The following is a 19,136-nucleotide window of genomic DNA, read 5'->3' as shown; positions in this document are numbered from 1 at the left end:
GTGGAGGGGTCGCCTATACTGAGGGAATTCCACGGGCAATTCACAGCTGCAACATAAGAATAGCCTACACGCACAAACACACGCAAGTGCTTTAAATACAAAGAGGATTAGTTTGGGCACAGGAATATCCATAAAGCATGTGACACACACTGTGACACATTGAAATGAAAAGCACGAGTGGCTCATTATGGCATCAGCTGGGCCTCATGTGTTTATTTGTTGACACCACGTCGGCTTATTTATGCCACGTTCTCCAACTGAAATAAAAATTACATTTTAAAATACAGTATGGCTTTTTGAACATATTATTTAATTGTTGCAGAATGTTTGCTACAGTAGTGTGAGTCCATGAGCCTGTAATGTAGTCTACACTGTGGCAACCTGAAGTTCTCAAGCCTGGCTGCTCATCTGTGAAGAGTCAAGATGTTCATTCATTTGCATTTATGTTTATTTGTGCTGCCACACAGGACATGAGTTAATATTATAAATCTTACATTTCTTTTTTAGAAAGGGTCAGTAGGTGCACGGTTGAGGCTGGCCTTAATAAAAATAGCCAAGGTGCCCACGGTGGTAAAGATGACAAAAATCCAGAGAAACATGCGGTCCACCACCATGGCCACGTACTGCCAGTCCTCCTTCAGCTGTGGAGCATTTGGGAGAGGGTTAGTTAGGAATTTCCCGGGAAATAATGAATATTACTCAAATAAATCTTACAGCTTCATAATCCTTCTCGGCTTGCAGAGCCTCAGCAATGTACGTGATGGCATCAATGGCTGATTTGAGTTCAGGGGGCAGCGATAGATAGCTGCTGGGCCCATCGATGTACTTCCTCAAGTCGGATGACTTGCCCTCTGCTTGGAACCTGAGGATGTATGAACAATGGCACTCAGCATCAAGGGTTGGAATTGGGGGTTAAATCACCAAAATGATTCCCGAGCGCAGCCACCGCTGCTGCTCACTGCGCCCCTCACCTCCCAGGGGGTGGAACAAGGGGATGGGTCAAATGCAGAGGCTAATTTCACCACACCTAGTGTGTGTGTGACTATCAGTGGTACTTTAACTTTTTAATACAGAACATAAGGAAGTTTGTTTTGTTTTAGTACAAAAGTTGGCCAACAGAGGGCAGTGTGTCTCCAGCCAGCACACCCGAGTCTGGAAGGAAGGACCTGCTTGGTATTCACTGCAAACATTGAAAGGGTTTACAATGCAGTGCTGGTCCTGTGACCTCAGTAGTGAAGAAATGCTCCTCAGATGGAGTTGGCCTCGCAAGACTTCCTCCTCCCATTCCTTCCATCAGGGCTGCAAGTAGCACCTCAGCGAGGAGTAAATTACAATTCATTAAACTAATTCAACTAAAACCGGCTGCGTCTGGTGCCAAGACATGCACTAAATCCAATTAAGTGTGCGTGTGACTTGGGGCAAACTGCTTCCTCATCAAATTGCTCTTATAGAACCAAACCGAGCTGACCTTTTGCTCATTAGTACGTTTTATTTTTTTTAATTTTTTTTTTTACAATAATTAAAAAAGGGGAGCTGTGCAAAAATTCACAGTACCCGTAGTTATTTTGACAAAAGAAATATACAGTGATATTTTAACTAGCAACCTCTCAGACTGACTTTTTGGCGTTGATATAATTGTATACAACGGTTATCGACATAGCTAAAGTCGAAACTGAAACTTACAAAGTTACTTGTGACTTTAATAAAGTGTTTTTTAACTTGCAGCATTTTGTTTGCATTATTTTTCTTCATTTGTGCATATTCTTTTTCTTTTCAAATGATCTGTTATATAATTATCTAACAAACTTTTTTCATTAGTGCTGTTTTTTTAAATCAGATTAATCACACTTTTGAATTAGGATTAATTGTGATCAAAGTATACACCCAAATACTTGCTTACATAATTTAGATGAACCTAAAAACAGATTCAAATATTTGGACACAAATGCTATTTTATTACCAGAATGTGGTACAAACTTTTGTAAATATATTTTACTTGAATGCACGTCATTTATTTGATCAAAACTTGGTAACTGTTTTATCGAAAGCCTGTCGGGGTTTATTTTACAGTGAAATTTGTCAGTGAGCACATTGGACGGAGTCTCCTTAATAATATTTACACGTTTTTATTCTTTTTAACATGTCCTGTCCAGCCACTCAGGCAAATCATACTGTCGATGTAGATGCCCATATCTGCTGTACAGATTTACTTTTTGCAAAAGAGAAGTGTGGGATACTTCTATTGTTGCCTTATTTGCATTTGACTTTATTAAATGGATATATTTAATGTTTGGCGCAGCTGGACTGGAGCAGGAGGGGGTAGAAAGAAGAAGAAAAAAGACAGAGGGAGAAATTGCAGGGACAAGAGGAGGATAAGACAAAAGGAGACAACAACAAAAACAACAACAATAACAACAACAACAACAGAACAACATCAGCAAATGTGATATGTACAAATATGATACCAAAAATTATAACAAAGAACCAGGTAATGAAGTAGATAGTAATAACACAGAAATGCACTACAAAAATGGAGAATTAAAAATACCAATAGAAATAGCACTATTGATAATGAATAATAATAGTATTGATCTCTATTATTAACATTAGAATCGCTTCAAATGCAACAATACATAAATGTAATGAATACTTGAAAGGGGTCAGGGGGGAGGAAGAGGAGCGGACTATATTAACCTTATAGATTGTTATGGTAAAAAATAGGTTAAGCTTCAGCACTGTGCTGTGCTTCTACCCAGTTTCCCCCGGGGGAGGGGTGGTGGGGTCAGGGGGGAGCACAACGTTAATATATGTTTGATGAACTGTGATTATATGCATAAGTGTATGTATGCATATGTGCATGTGTATGTACAGCATGTATGTATGTTTGTACAGTGAATGTGCAAGTGGATGTATGAAATGAGCCCTCAAAATAAATTATATAAAATAAAATAAAAAAACTATACATGATTAATGCAATAACTTTTTGTGTTTAATCGCATGAGTTTAGTCATTATTTTTGACAACCCTTATTTTTTTTAAACTTTATAATATTGTTATGTGTTTTGCCTACTGTACAATAAAGCTTTCCTACAAGTGCAAATAGGTATTTCAAGTGGCTAATAATTTTAAAAAAACCCCACATAAAACAAGCAGAAAACAAAAACAAATTGTATGTATAATCCAGGTCAATACTACAATGCTTTTATATTGACGTTTATTTTGCATATAACACAGGAAGTCACATTTGTCTGGACCTTTTGAGCCCTTGTAACTGTAATGTACATATGTCAATGCTTAGCTGCTTAGAAATATTGACGAAGTTAACATCACTGGATGTATTTTTTCATAGAAATTAACCCTTTGGATCACAAATTGACAAAAGTGGTCTTTGTATGTTGACGTCTACTTAAAAGGGACTTATATACAAAACCAACTTTTCTGACCTGTTGATTTTTCTGTATTTGGGATCTGGACAAGTCGCCACCTCATCACAGGGCCAACACAGATAGACAGACAACATTCACACTCACATTCACACACTAGGGCCAATTTAGTGTTGCATATAAACCTATCCCCAGGTGCATGTCTTTGGAGGTGGGAGGAACCCACGCAGACACGGGGAGAACATGCAAACTCCACACAGAAAGATCCCAAGCGCAGGATCGAACCCAGGACCTTCGTATTGTGAGGCAGACGCACTAACCCCTCTAGCACCGTGCTAGAGGGGTTAGTGTGCGAAAGGAATTTATGAAACTAAATTAAGTATATAGACTTAAATATAATACAAAGCTAATTACAAAAGGGTTAGCACTGGGTTATCTCTGGTCTACCCAGCATGCATTGCACTTCGTAAATGCAGTTACAAGTAACTCTGAAAGCCTGGATGTTGACCCCTATAGGGACTCACCTGTTGGGATTGGGAAACAAGATGGATCTGTCTGGCTTGCGTATGAAGTACTCATCCGCTCCCTTGTTGATGGCCAGTGCCTTTTTCTCCCGCTGGACGGGCAGCATTTCAAAGACAAGGGGCATCTCCACTTTGGGGCGCAACATGCACAGGTAAGGGGGCAGCATGTGGATGAAGATCTAGTGGGGACAACAAGGAGAAACATTTGTGTGAGGATTTATGATCTTAACGAGGAGCAATTGGCCTGCAGTTGCCTGTAAGAACCATTTGTCAAACTGTTGAATTTAAGCAGGGCGAAAACCCATGAGAACAACTCAGAGGTTGAATGATGTGCTTAAGGGCAACCAAGTGAGGTGATCCATCTCTGCTGACCTTCAGCATGGTGCACACTCAAATAGTGTGGGGAAAGTTATTTAAAAAGGACGCATCTAAAGGAATTTCAAGAGGAGAAGTCAAGTGCTTTGGCATACAGGTGTGGTTGCTGGTGCTCACCTTGCGGACCCACAGGGGCATCATGTGGGTGTTTGGGGAGCGGTGGTGGAGGTTGAGCACCACCACACTGAGGATGACAGAGCAGGTGACCAGGATCATGGTGAACATGATGTACTTGACGATGACGGGAACGCCCAGCGACGTCTCGGGAATTTTGTCAGCAAGCAGCAGCAGGAAGACGGTGAGGGTGAGCAACACGTTGATGGACAGGCCCATTTTCTCGCCTGGGAGGGGAGGAGCAAGTGTAGCAAACATATTGTAGCATGAATCAAATACATTTTGAGGGGGTCATACCTGCGTCGGGCGGCAGGTAGAAGTTGAAGATGGCGATGACGGTGATGAGGATGCACGGCAGGATGATGTTGATGACGTAGTAAAGCGGCTTCCTCTCGATGATTAGGTAGAAGGTCATGTCCTCGTACATGTCTTTGTTCATGTTCTTCCTGCATGGCTTGTGTATGATGTGGAACTCGCCACTCTCTGGAGGCACAGCACAAATACAAGTTTATTAATGTTTATTTATTCATACTGCCTGTCCTCATTAGGGTCCTGTGTGAGTTGGAGCCTACCCCAGCAGTTGGCAAAAACCTTGGACTGGTCGCAGGGCACACACAGTAGAAACCGTGGAATGTGGCCCACCTCCACTGTGTTCTTTTTTTTCTAAATTTAAGTTGACATCAGCATATACGGACACGCGCCTTTCTCGACATGCAATCTGAGACCGAAAGCGGTAAATTATCTAGTTTACTATACTGTTAACTTCATAATCATCACTTAGCAGCATGAAACAACAACAGCAACAAAACTGTCTCGTTACATGCAGGGGTGGATTGGACACCCGGAGTACCTGTAGTTTTCATGATGACAATCATTATTGTAAACAATCTGTACCAAACACACCAGGGATGGGGGATATGGCCTAAAATCTATGTTGCGATATACATTGCAGCCTCCTGCGATAACAATATATATCACAATATCTTATTTGGTATGTAAATCATAACAGAACCATTTAAAAACAGGTTACAAAGGCTCCATTTCTGGGTGTATTATTGTGTCAAAACTATTAGTAATCTACTTGCTAGTTATTGTTATAAACCTGCAGTGTCTGGTTACTTTCTGTTGTAGCATGTTTCGTTCTACACTTCTATTAAAATATACTGAGCACTTACTGTTCTGTTTTTTGGATAGTTTACAGTAGTTATAGGGGATACTACAAATTTGGGTACCGATCCATTACCAAGTAGTTACAGGGGCAGTATTGGTCATATCAATGCTGAGACTAGTACTTCAAATTTCCAGATCATCTCAATGATTACATTTTTGAGCACGATAATAATCAGACAAAAACACATGATGGCGATGTAACAATATCAACTAAATATTTAAATTGTCTCCTACTATTGGCTGTAATTTAAATAATTTGTCCTTAAAGTCCAACTGCGTCCAGAGACTTAATTTCCTGAATTTGCAAACACCATACTTGCCAACCCTCCCGTTTTTAGCGGGAGAATCCCGGTATTCAGCGCCTCTCCCGACAACCTCCCGGCAGAGATTTTCTCCCGACAAACTCCCGGTATTCAGCCGGAGCTGGAGGCCACGCCCCCTCCAGCTCAATGCGGACCTGAGACTGAGTGGGGACAGCCTGTTGTCACGTCCGCTTTCCCACAATATAAACAGCTTGCCTGCCCAATGACGTCATAACATCTACGGCTTTTAGAGAGTAGAGTGCACAACTGCGCACACAACAAGGAGACGAAGCAGAAGAACGAGGAAATTACAGACATGGCGACGCCGTTGACGAGCAAGATGAAGAAATACGCTTGCAAGTTCCAAAACGAATGGAAACAAGAATTTCAGTTCATCCAGGACAGTTCGAAGGGGAAGGTGTATGTTGCCTGTAAATTTTGTAGAACAGACTTCTCCATTGAACACGGTGGCCGAAATGATATACTCATCAGGAACGGAGAAGTTAAACAGGACAATACTGCCATCTAATGGATAGTCACCGGAACACTGAAATTCAAGTATTTCTTTTATTTATATGTAAATAAAATAAATATATATATATATATATATATATATATATATATATATATATATATATATATATATATATATATATATATATATATATATATATATATATATATATATATATATATATATATATATATATATATATAGCTAGAATTCACTGAAAGTCAAGTATTTCATACATATATATATATATGAAATACTCGAGTTGGTGAATTCCAGCTGTAAATAACCACGCCCCCAACCACGCCCCCCGCACCCAACCACACCCCCCCCACCCCCCACCCCACTCCCCGACCCCCGACCAAGCCCATTCCCAGGCCAGCCGGGAGACATAGTCTTCCCAACGTGTCCTGGGTCTTCCCCGTGGCCTCCAACCGGTCGAACGTGACCTAAACACCTCCCTAGGGAGGCGTTCAGGTGGCATCCTGAGCAGATGCCCGAACCACCTCATCTGGCTCCTCTCAATGTGGAGGAGCAGAGGCTTTACCTTGAGCTCCCCCCGGATGACAGAGCTTCTCACCCTATCTCTAAGGGAAAGCCCTCTTAGAAACTAATTTCGGCCGCTTGTACCCGTGATCTTGTCCTTTCGGTCAAAACCCAAAGCTCATGACCATAGGTGAGGATGGCAACGTAGATCGACCGGTAAATTGAGAGCTTTGCCTTCCGGCTCAGCTCCTTATCCAGCATCCGCATTACTGAAGACGCCGCACCGATCCTCCTGTCGATCTCACGATCCACTCTTCCGTCACTCGTGAACAAGACTTCGAGGTACTTGAACTCCTCCACATGGGGCAGGGCCTCCTCCCCAACCAATATACAGTGCATTACTGTAAATTGAAAAACGGTACCACTGTTATTTTTACCACACAATTCTGGTGACTGGGCTGCTACTTTTTTGCCTCAAAATCCATGTCTGCTGTTTTTACTGTGCATTGCTGTAAATATAAAAATTGTACAGTAAGTAAGGTTGTATTTTTTTGGCGCTGGGTGAGCCCATTTTGGGAATCCTTGATTTAAATAGAACGGTGGCTAACGAGTGGTAAGCACGTCACCCTCACAGTCTGGAGCTCAGAGTTTGAATCTCCATTGGAACGTGATTGAAGTCTCTTTGGCTTTTCCTTCCTCATTCCCAAAACATGCATGTTTGGCTATGGTATGTTAATTATGTGGTTGTAACTTCCCTCACCACTGAAAGCTTCGTCCAATTGGATCTCCTTGATCTCATTTCCTAGTAAATCCAGGGCATACTGCAACTCTATCTCGGTGGAGTCGTACGTGTAGGAGCGGAACTGCATGGTGCAGTTCTGCCAGTCAAATGGAAAATATGTCACCTGTGCGAAGGAATAAGACAAATTGAAGGTCCATCTGAGCAGTATCAAAAGAGGAGGTGTTAAAGACAGTGGATGCAAATGGTCACCCTAACGCTGCAGGAGCTCAGGTAGAGTGCAGGTGGGGTCCAGGTCACTCTTCCATCGCTGTAGGCCTGCACATGCACATGGAGCGCCACATCGAATACGCCATCATTGCTGCAGGTCAACAAAAACAGTGCAAACTAAGAAAGCACTAGGAGAGTACAGACCTCCGCCTGCTCCAAACTCCCAATAGTAAATAATCCTAAGAAAAAATCCTTGTGAGGGATGTGTGAAGTAAACTTGTGACCTCTAGTCTAAAGGACCACAAGGCAACTGATTAAAATCCTCAAAAAATATTGAGGATGATCAGTCAATACATTTTAAATAGTACAATAGAAGGAACACACAGTACTGTATTTTGTGGCAATTATTGATACATTTAGAAAAACACATGTTTATTAAACGCATCATCGGCCTAAAAGAAGTTGGTGGTAACTGCAGATTACTGACAGTCTGTGAACACATCCCCAGAATGATTTAAGCAATGATAGTACATTGGCCAAATAAAGGGGTGTTAAATGTACAGCATTAGTTTGCTAAGTATATAAATGAGCTGAATTTTTTTAATTAAGGAACTGCTGTTCTAAATATGTCCACTGGATGTCACAATAGCAATTCTTTGTATCCCCTGCCTCTAGAGCATGCATTACTTCGGAGGGGGTGGAGCTATGTTTCGGTGTTTGGATCCGGTTACGCTGCTTATTAGCAGTGTTCTAAAAATTACTTTTGAAAAGTAATCAATTAAAGTTACTCGTTACCTTACCAAAAAAGTAATTTAATTACTAACTGAATTACTATTTAATAAATGTAATCAATTACTAGGGAAAGTACGTTACTTAAAAAAAACAAAAAAATTCAAATATCTGGCATATGCATTTGAGAAATGTTTTATATCTTCGCTTCGCTGTCTTGCTCTTCTGAATCTTTTTACCCTATTGTGTTACCTGTGCTCAATGAAGAGATTCATATCTTCTTGTCAACAAAAGGGGTATATTTTGGATGGAAAGTTTGTCACTTCAATCATGGATTTGTTGTTCAATATTCCTATTGTGTACGTGTATTGTTGTCTGCTGTGTCACAGTGTGATGGTGCCTCTTCCTATATGATATCAAGTTAATTTTAGTGAGGTGCTGCTTGTTGCATTTACGAGTAAAAATATATGCTGCACTTATGGCGCTGTTTTGTTTTTGACATGGAATCACATCAAAAGTAGTATGCCACCTTACATCAAGTTATCGCTAACGCCCTTGTAACGGACCTAAAAGTAATTAATTACATTACTCATTACTAGTAAACGTAACGTTACTAACACCTTCATTATATAACGGCGTTATTACGAACACTGCTTATTAGCGATAGTATACACAAGGTGGATTGTTAATGCCTTGATTGTCAAAGTTGTTTGTAAAGTCACCTGTGACATTTATATCCAAATAAATGCTTTTGATAACCCATACATTTCGTGTTGTACTTGTGGGCGCACATAAATATGCTGAAATAATATGTATCCCTTCTAATTTCATGTGTGATTAATGAAATTAGTCCAAATTCACAAGTTTTGTTGTGGATGATGCTACATATGTACAGAATAAACAACATGCTCTTAGTACATCAGGTGAGGAAAATTAGTAAATTACATTAATAATTAGAGTTTCTGCTAGATTAAGAAATAACACCAATGGGAGCAATTTAAAACTCTGCCAAACTCAATTACACTTGTTTGACTGAAGAAAAATGTCCCATCATTTATCCATAAAGTATAAATAACGACAAATGAAGATGAAATATAATTAACCGCAACATGTAAGTGTCAACAAAGAACCCCCAATACATTTTAAAAATGTGTTTGGCCTATTTAAAAAAACAACAACTCTGTAGTTGTCTTTATTTTTTAGTTACTATGCAATGATTTTAGCAGCCCAGCCCAATTGGGAATAGATTTTTCTCCGTCCGGAACTAAAATGAGTTTGACACCCCTGTATCTAAAGTGCAGATATGGTGATACTAATATGTCAAAAGACACACATTTAAGAATTTAACTTCGTATCAAAACGAACTAATTTAAACAGAGAGCTCAGCACTGCACTTTACTGTAGTAATTGACTCTGCAGTTGGCACTAAACGAGAAAAACGTACTGTTTCAATAATAGGTTTTCTGAATGAAAACGTGAGTGACAGAATGAAGGTAAAGGACTCCAATGAGTAGAAAGAGCCACTGCATGCTCTCCCAAGACTGCCACCTAGGGGGTGAACTAAGAAGAAACTTTAAGACAGATCACTGATGATCGACAAAGTCACGCCTCATAAAGGAAGTAATAATTATTATGGGATGCAGATGGGTTCAACGTGTCCAGGAAGAAGTGCAACTGAAACCTTTTAAACCATTTTGAAACAAGACGGTGATTCAGTGAGTCGTCAAAATCCGGCCGTAGCTTTTTGAGTTATGTTGCTAATTAACTAACTATACCTTGTGAAATAAATACAAATTAAAATAACTAAAGAGTGTACTGTTTTAAAAAGTAAAAATAAAAACAATCATATACTTGTGTGGAACGTAATTTTTGGAGCATTAGGACCCTGGGGCAAACAGCAGACCCTAGTCAGGGCTGGCGATTACCACTGACAAGTGCAGAAGTTAATTTCAATTGATGAATTCCACAAGATGTGAATGTGTAAGTATTTATTCAAAAGTGTTAGCTGCTTAACTGTTGATAAGTTAAGGAAATGTTACTGTGTGGTGTAGTAATTTTAGGTATCGTATGTTTGTTGCCTGTTTGTAGTTACTGGCAATTTAGCTATCGATCAGCTGACCTTAGCCCATTATGGAAACAATTGGGTAAATGATAGCTGTCATTTCATTTGCATGTACTGTAGGTTCACTGATTAAATGGACAGATTCTTCAGGATTCTAGAAGGTTCTTCATCTTCAGTAGGACAAGAGCAACAGCAGCTGTTTGGCGGAGGTAGGTAGGTACAGCAACAGGTCAAGATGGTAAAATCTAATAAAACCATCTTTATTTGTTTTAATATGATTGCAGTATTTTCAATTTGCAGCATTTCTCGTCGATTTGTGTTTTATGGTGTTTGTGTGTTTTTGGATAATTTCTACATTTGGATGTTGCTGCGTTTGTTCCTGTTGGCCACCATTAAATTAAATAGTGTATTCTACCAATATAGCCAGATTCCTCCAAAGCCAGTGGTGTCAAACTCATTTTAGCTCGCAAGCTTCATGGAGGAGGAAAATCTATTCCTTCGTGGGCCGGACGGGTAAAACCATGGCATAATAACTTAAAAATACAACTACGACAACTTCAGATTTTTTTCTCTGTTTTACTTCGGCCCAAAATAGAACAATTACTTTTTGAAAATGTACATATCACAAATATTTCATTTGACAAAACAAAAAAGTTAGTTGAAAATTCTGAGGAAAAAATTAGTGCAGTTTCAAAAACAACATGGAGAACACAATGAACTTAGACTTAATCTCAGTGTATCTACAAAGCAATTAAACTTCAAGTCACTGCCCATCTATGATTGAACAAAAACCAACATAAAGCATAACTAAAAATTCTTCTATGTATGAACTAACTTAGGGGTCCCCAAAATCTGGCCCACGGGAAGTCCCAAGTTAAAAAAAAAAAAAAAAAAATATATATATATATATATATATATATATATATATATATATATATATATATGTATATATATATATATATATATGTATATATATATATATATATATATATATATATATATATATATATATATATATATATATATATACAGTACATATATATTTATATATATACAGTATATGTATATACATATATACAGTACATATATATATATATATATATATATATATATATATATATATATATATATATATATATATATATATATATATATGTATATATACGTATATGTATATATACGTATATGTATATATGTATGTATATATATACACACACACAGAGCCCGGCCCCCGGCCAAATTTTTTTAACCAATGCAGCCCCTAAGTCAAAAAGTTTGGGGACCGCTGAACTAACTCATTTGTCATTTTCACATATTAATCCTGTGCTAACTCAACAGACCATACAAACGGAGGTAGAAACTATTCAATAGGGTTGAGATACTGCTTGCCTTCTAGGCATCACTGTGTATCGATAGAAAAATAACAATTGTGAACAATTTCAACAAACCAACAAAAAAAACTTAAAAGACTGACAGTATAGCAGTGAATCACACACTGTTCACTTTCTTTAAATTTGCACAGAAGACACTCATTTTCACAGAACTATATCAATATGGTGTGTCACATGCAGCATTTTAAGTGGGGTTACCAATTGTTTATTTTACGTTGAGTCGCAGCCTCGCTTTACTATGCACCTCTTGCCTGGTTTCAAAGTGCTTTGAGTACCTTGAAGGTAGAAAAGCGCTATACAAGTATAACCCATTTATCATTTATTTATTTATTTATACTTGTTCGCCCCGGTATAAACCAGTTACTTTTCTAACAGAATTGCTTTTGCGACATCCAGTGGACAACTTTAGAACAGCAGTTTCTTTAACTGTAAAATGCAGCTCAATTTTACACTTAGCAAAGTCATCTCGCGGGCCGGATTGAACCTCAGGCCCACGGACCGCATGTTTGACATCCCTGTCCAAAGCCATTAGTGTTTGGAGATGTTTGACAGGAAGTAGATTCCTGACATAGCTTTTCGCCTTACTTGTTGATAAGGACAATATCCGGCAGCCACACCTTCGCCGCAGGGATGCGCAACACCTTAATCCCATCATGCTCTTTGGGATTCCATGACAGCCGGTGGTCTGACCATTCCTGTTTATAAAGTTTCATCTAAAATGGTGTGTTTGTGCACAGTTTTATGAGTGCTGCATCTGCTACAGTCACACATTCTTACCAGATTCATGACAACAATGGTGCTCATTTCTTCATTTTTCATATTCTGAAGGAAAACAAAAGAAAAGAGAAGCTAAGAATACATAAGCAACATATATTTATTAGGGCTGTCAAACGATTAAAATATTTAACTTTGATTAAATGCCTTTTGTCCATAGGTAACTCAAAATGAATCGCGATAATTGCAAATGTATATAATTTTTCATCATTAATAACTGTACCCTAAACTGATAATTTTCAAGTTTTAACACCATAAACCGACAATTAATTTGCTTGAAATGTGTTTTAAACTTTATGCTATTGTAAACGGCTCAACACAGAAAGGACAAACATGATTTAATAACCATAAAAAAAAAAAAGCCTGGTGTGTGTTGGTGTCTTGCCATATTTTGTATTTTTTAGAAATACAGAATTTGTATTCCTGCTTTAGGAGCACTTGGATTCAGAGAAGAAGCTACACTTGCATATTTAAATAACAGATTCATGCATAAATAACACAAAATGTGGATTGTTATGATCATGCTTTGATTGTCAAAGATGTTTGGTAATACCCATCCATCATTTTCTACCGCTTGTCTCTTTTGAGGTTGCGGGGGGCACGAGCCTATCTCAGCTGTAATCTGTGATAGTTCTACCTGAATAAATGCTTCTGATATTCTGTACATTACATGGTGTACAAGTTAATGGCCTTTATATTGCTGTGTGGCAATGTTTGAACCTTCCCTATTAATTAATCAAATGTAATATTCAGCCTGCTAATCATTTTGTAATTGAGAACTCTACCAGAATGTTATAAAATAATCCCCCGCCCCCATATTCTTCAACTGATGTACTAGCATTTCCTTACGTGCAAATATCACAAAATAACATTACAAAACATCTCTGACAAAACAGGGATGGGTACTGTTCACATTTGAATCGATTCAGTACCTGGGTAATCTATACAGGTACTCTATACAGGTACTCAACGGTACCAATTTTTGATACTTTTGTGTGTACATGTGGTAAAAATGTTTTGTGTAGTAATGACATTTTTAAATGTTTAAATGTAACACATTTATTCCTCTTTATCGATCAATCATCATTATATCAAAACAATATCCAATTATTTGTATGATAACATGTTCTTCAACATAAAAACACTTAACTACAACAATTCAGTGTTATTTTCTTGGTATTGCACAAAATAAAACTCCGGTTCATGTACTCCTTTCTTTTTCTATCTGGAAAATATGTGCTGGGGGTCCATGGAGGCAATCAAGGCAATTAAGTTAAAAACAAATGAGCAAAACAGGACGGAGTGAAAATAAAGACCAATCATTTTTATCAAGTATCAAGTATTAAAGTACAAATGAAAGTGTAGCAAAAACTTTACATTAACAATACAAAGAACAGTACAAGGAAACGAGCTGATTGTAACTATTGAGAGTTAAAAAGTAAAGCTAACATATTCTTCTACAGTAGGCTTTTTACCTGGAGCATACGTAGAGGATGATGTCGTTATCGTCACCAAATGTTAACGCTATTTCTTTCCCTGTGTTGTTGGCTGCAGCCGAGTCGCTAAAGGTGCCAAATGCAGGAGTTGCAGCCGTACATCTAACTTGGCTGCACTCTTCAGCCATGACAAAAATCCTTTGTTTAACCAGGTGCTCCCTCAGATTGGAAGTATTCCTGCTATTTGCCTTGTTTTTGACGTTGCAAATATTGCAGCGAGCATAATCTGCATCAGCATTGCATTTGGAAAAGACGGACCACACTTTACAGCATTTTCTATTTGTCATCGTCGGTTTTTTGTCATGAAACATTGATGGATTGCAAGATTACTAAGAGCATATCTGCTTTGACATCGCCTGTTTTCCTCTCAAGTGGAGCAAGTACTCGCCACTCGCATGTGCTAATTCAAACAGACGTGACGTCACGTCACGTGCAACCCAGGCACCGAAACATGGCACCGCTGGATCTTAGGTGAATCAGTGCCCGGTAGTACCGGCTGGTTTCGGTCGGTGCCACAAAAGTATCAGATCTGGCACATGTCCCTATTGACAAAGCATGATCGTAATGTAAGACATTTTTATTTTTTAAATGTAGTCAAACCGGATGTATAGCATAGGGCTTTTATTTTGAAGCTGGAAAAGTGTGTGATTGGTTTGAGAAAGTGTCTGGACATGTTTTGATGTTGGATCGACTGTTTGCAATAAAAAAAGTTTCCTTTCGACTTCCTGCCGGCCGTCTTTCATTTCTGTTGAGCTTTTATGTCATCTTACTTACTAAATCAGTCACAGTAACAATCTAAATGTTATGTTGTCACTGCACCTTAACCGTAATCTGAACATGGAAATGAAGTACCACCCACCTCTGAACGACGAGTGCAGCAGGCGTTTGCTACAGTGGTGTTGCCTCTTCTCATGGCAAAAAAACAGTCCTTTCTTGTCAGGAGAACAACTTGCCATGGATTTGAACCTAATGTTTCCATAAGGTAGCCTTTCCTTTTTTCATATCTGCTTGCTATGACTCATCAGTAGCAAATGAACTGCAGCCAAGTTCCCCCACTCTGGCATGGTCAAAAAGGAGTGTGTGCTTTAAAATGATTGCCCTTATTGAAATTTATAGTTAACGCGTTAGTGCGTTAACTTTGACAGCCTTAATATTTATACATAGAAACCTAAGCCTGGCTGTCTATTTAAAACACAGTCAAGAATGTCAGCAGGACAGCTGGCACCAAGTGGGGGACGGGAAGCTTACTGGAACAGCTTATCTTATATTGCTACATGAGAGCGGGACAACAACAATCACTTCTTTCTCTATGCTTTATTAGTGTTATTATTTTTGTATTGTAACTCACCAGCCCAACCAAGGAGGACAGAGTCATGCCCACTCGGACCACCACTCGCTCCTCAGGGGTGTGAGCAGGTCGAACCTTAAGATTATAGTTGGTGAAGACCTCCTTCGTCAGAGCCTGCTCCACATCCGCAGCTCCTGAACAATGACACGTAACAAGATTTAGTCCACAAATTTGCTCCAGCATATATTTTTAGCCTATTCAAACACAGTGATGGAAGGAATCAATCAACTGAGATCCCTGGTCGTCCGCCTGAGAGACGGGTGTGCTGACGACCCAGCTAAAAGCCTGGGCTGGCTAATTTGGCAGTCAGCACACTCTTGAAGTCGTCGTAGAGTGACCGAGTGTGTACGTTACACATTACGCAGCCACACTGGCTGGCCCCCGTTACACTCACCGCTTCAAACCTCACTCTCATCCGGGTCACGGCACCACTGTAACCCAGATGGTTTGGCCGCCTACCTTTATCCAATTCCGCACGGTGACGAGAACCCTGGTCAGCATGCTTGCCTTTCATGCGGATGACCAGGGTTTGCGTCCCTGTGCGGAATGTGATAAAGGCAGGGGGCCGAACCACCTGGGTTACAAAAGTTTACAACAACAAACTAAACCAGCACCATGTTTAACATGATGGCAAGACAAAAATGCCATACAGTACATCATGAGACAAAGACCATTTGTCACTTTCTGTAGTTGTGTGGTATATAGGACACTGTTAATTAAATGGGTCCACTTGGGATTGAAGATTTAATTAGCATTATCTTGTATTCAGAGCATTTTAATGTCACAACCTGCTCAAAATAATCTGCTTGTGTGAGGTTAAACAATTTAGACCATTCACATTTTCAGTAAAGTTAAGTGACTTTTCCCTCAAATTTAAGATTGTTTTGGTTTCCACCAGACAGAAAGGTGACTGGGGTTCCAAAGGAACCGTATATCGGACAATGCTACCATGCTGAGTGGATCCTGAAAGCACCACAAAGGTCCCCCCAGCTGTGATGAAACACAACCAGTCCTGCCCTTCTGGTGCCAACACCTCGTCAAGATCCAACCATGGAGTAAGTAACCAGAGTTTCTTGTTCTATGACAAGCTGAAGCACTGCATTTGAGCTTATTTGATAAATCAAAAGACCCCAAACAAAATCAATCAATCTGTAATAGAATATTCGCAATCTAATTAATGTATGCAAACTTTATTCTTATTCAAATGAATATAGCCTGCCAGATTGTATTAAGGTCATCTGTAAGGATGAATTTCGTTAGAATTTTATCAATACCGTTACCAACATCAATATTCCTTTTTGATATCAGTATTCATTAATACTCTTATCTATACTATATGTAATTGGTGTAAATAAAGATGTGAAAAAATGCGTTTTATTAGCATTTTATCAGCACAAGAGGTTGTACACCACCAACATCATGTAACATCTCACAGCAGGGAAGTCTTTATCAACAACTGCTTTTTAGGTCTTAAACAAGACAACTATTTTTGCAGTGCAAGGTGCAATACAGGTATGTCGTCATCTTGTAAAGATCCCACAGACCCATCACTGTTTTTGTTCATTACAATTACACTCAGCTGGAAATACTCTTTATGTATAGCATTCATGTGCAGAGCACATACCTTTTACATGCTACATCATATAAAATATACACTAGAAATACAATCAATTAGCATGTTAAGTGGGTGTGCATTTTAGCAAGGTGTGTTTTGATTCCACACAACGCAATGGAGTGACATCAGACATTAACTCTTTTAGCGTGCATGACTTTGAGGGACTTTTGAAGAGGAAATATTGTTGCGTTACATACTTTTGTGTGGTGTTGCTTCCTTATTTGTCATTATTCCATGCTGAATATCAGCTCCTACCCATGTTGTTTTTTATGCGTAGCAGCGGCAACTGAAGTTAATGTGACAGCGGGTCATAATCATGATGATCCCCTGGATTAAAAAAAATATAGACGGCTGTATCATTTGTCCAGAATCTTAACTGTCTTCCTCGATCGGCCCAATTAGGAAACGGTACAAAATAATACAGGGGGTACTTGGTATACATCCCTAGTCATCTATACATAAATCTTTAATTCATGTCCATAACATAAACGCTAATGGCTAATTAGCACAACCATTTATCCACGAAACATTTCACTATGGCCATCATCTTCATGTTACTACATTAAGTGTACTTGCCTGAGGGTTGCAGTTAGCACTTTGCTTAGCTGTAAGGTCGTGAATAAAACAACTTGTTGAGATGACAACTTGATCCCTTCTTTTATTGTTACATCGAGACATGACACTGCAGACTACACTTTTGCTTTTGCTAGTCTCTGTTTTAGAGCAACAAACTTAACAGTATATATTGCTACTTGTCTACATGTTGAAGGAGGTGAGATAGCAGCAAGACAATCGCTTGATTCCAAGACTATTACATTTAGTCCACCCTCCACCACTGAAGTATAGCTGACATCAAAGACATGTGCAGTCTGGATCATTTTGTGTTTTCATGCGCTCCAATATGAAAGACTATTGGCATAAATCACCCCTCTCGATCCAAATGAAATTTTTATCCTAAAGTATGTGATCGGGTCAGAATATTCCGAATGGCGTGTTTACATGAAGCATTTTTATTCCGGTTCGGCTTTTAATCTGATTAAATGTGTCCATGTGCACATATTTTATATGTGATATACTTGCACGTGTTTGCTGTTTATGTTTTTGCTGTGTATATTATTTCACAAAAATGCTTATTTGGCTGGCTTGACCAGAAAAGCTCGGTCATTTCCTTTTAAATAAAGGCAGATTGTGTGTGAATGTTGTTGTACTTGTGGCATTCATATTGAAAGTATAGCCGGCGTTCTTTAGTTGGGCAGCTCCAAAGACCAGGCCGTTTGGGATGGCACCACTTGTGAGTTGTAAGTAGAAGACATGCTACATGGCTGTGTGATGTGTCTTACCTCCCAGTGCACTCAGGCTGCATACACAACATGCCAACAGGAAAATACTTGAGCTGTTCATAATGACGGGAAGAAAAATTCCGGACAAAATAGCTGGCTTCTTAGCCAATCCGACGTCTTTTAGTCTTATTTCTACTTTGTGGCAGTTTACAACTGATCTTTACTGTGAGTTCATTCCGAGTGGACTGTTGTCTGTCAGTGAGGCGAGGCGGGTCAAATGCTGTCTTCTCCAATTACGGCCTACAAGGCGGAGGGGAGGGTATGTGTCAACTCCACACCCTTTCAGGATCATAACTGCTGTGGTCTGTGCTGCTTTGTTTTGCCTATCTATGCATTCCACATACAGAGGTTCCCTGCAAATTTGCAGCATTCAGCATTCGATTCAGAAGAGTCTGATTCAACTATGAACCTCACGGTTGAATGGTCATCCAATAAACCCACTTGAAGGCAAGTTGAGTACCAGCAGAGGCCCCCGCGTACAGCGGGTGTGTTGGAAGAATAGGTCGATTGCGTTCATCATGTCTTCTTTAAATAGTGAAAAATTATTGTTTGCAGAGAAATAATAGT

General features: G+C 39.1%; 1 protein-coding gene and 1 long non-coding RNA gene across 5 annotated transcripts in view; one reads left to right on the top strand and one right to left on the bottom strand.

The window, feature by feature from the left end:
• LOC133661380 (acetylcholine receptor subunit beta-like) lies at positions 1-18,853 on the bottom strand. Of its 2 annotated transcripts, XM_062064544.1 has the most exons (12): positions 18,570-18,853; positions 15,615-15,748; positions 12,774-12,818; positions 12,582-12,691; positions 7,857-7,965; positions 7,626-7,770; positions 4,694-4,879; positions 4,400-4,623; positions 3,908-4,086; positions 715-862; positions 495-641; positions 1-408 (listed from the first exon to the last, which is right to left on the bottom strand). In XM_062064544.1, the coding sequence occupies exons 1-11, from the start codon at positions 18,628-18,630 to the stop codon at positions 504-506; spliced, it is 1,479 nt and encodes a 492-aa protein (XP_061920528.1). In that variant the 5' UTR covers positions 18,631-18,853; the 3' UTR covers positions 1-408; positions 495-503. The 2 variants fall into 2 exon arrangements, with proteins under 2 accessions (XP_061920528.1, XP_061920527.1); XM_062064543.1 differs by having other exon boundaries at positions 1-641.
• The window catches only part of LOC133661382 (uncharacterized), a 91,240-nt gene continuing 82,508 nt past the window's right edge, over positions 10,405-19,136 (top strand). For 2 of the 3 annotated variants that reach the window (XR_009827931.1, XR_009827932.1), the window contains exons 1-3: positions 10,405-10,523; positions 10,726-10,818; positions 16,513-16,669. This is a non-coding gene — a long non-coding RNA (uncharacterized LOC133661382). The remainder of the gene's footprint in view (positions 10,524-10,725; positions 10,819-16,512; positions 16,670-19,136) is intronic. The other variant, XR_009827933.1, reaches the window with a different exon arrangement.

Source organism: Entelurus aequoreus, linkage group LG12 (genome assembly GCF_033978785.1).
Source record: "Entelurus aequoreus isolate RoL-2023_Sb linkage group LG12, RoL_Eaeq_v1.1, whole genome shotgun sequence".
Lineage (NCBI taxonomy): Eukaryota > Metazoa > Chordata > Actinopteri > Syngnathiformes > Syngnathidae > Entelurus > Entelurus aequoreus.
Note: the sequence above shows the minus strand (reverse complement) of the source record. Positions and strands in the feature narration are given on the sequence as shown.

Bases quoted from the DNA above. Each gene is read 5' to 3' on its own strand.
- LOC133661380 (XM_062064543.1), bottom strand. From the start codon at position 18,630: ATGAACAGCTCAAGTATTTTCCTGTTGGCATGTTGTGTATGCAGCCTG. The intron at 12,692-12,773 runs GTAAGAATGTGT...CTTTATAAACAG, and splicing joins CCATTGTTGTCATGAATCTG to GAATGGTCAGACCACCGGCT. The intron at 4,624-4,693 runs GTATGACCCCCT...CTCCCCTCCCAG, and splicing joins CTACCTGCCGCCCGACGCAG to GCGAGAAAATGGGCCTGTCC.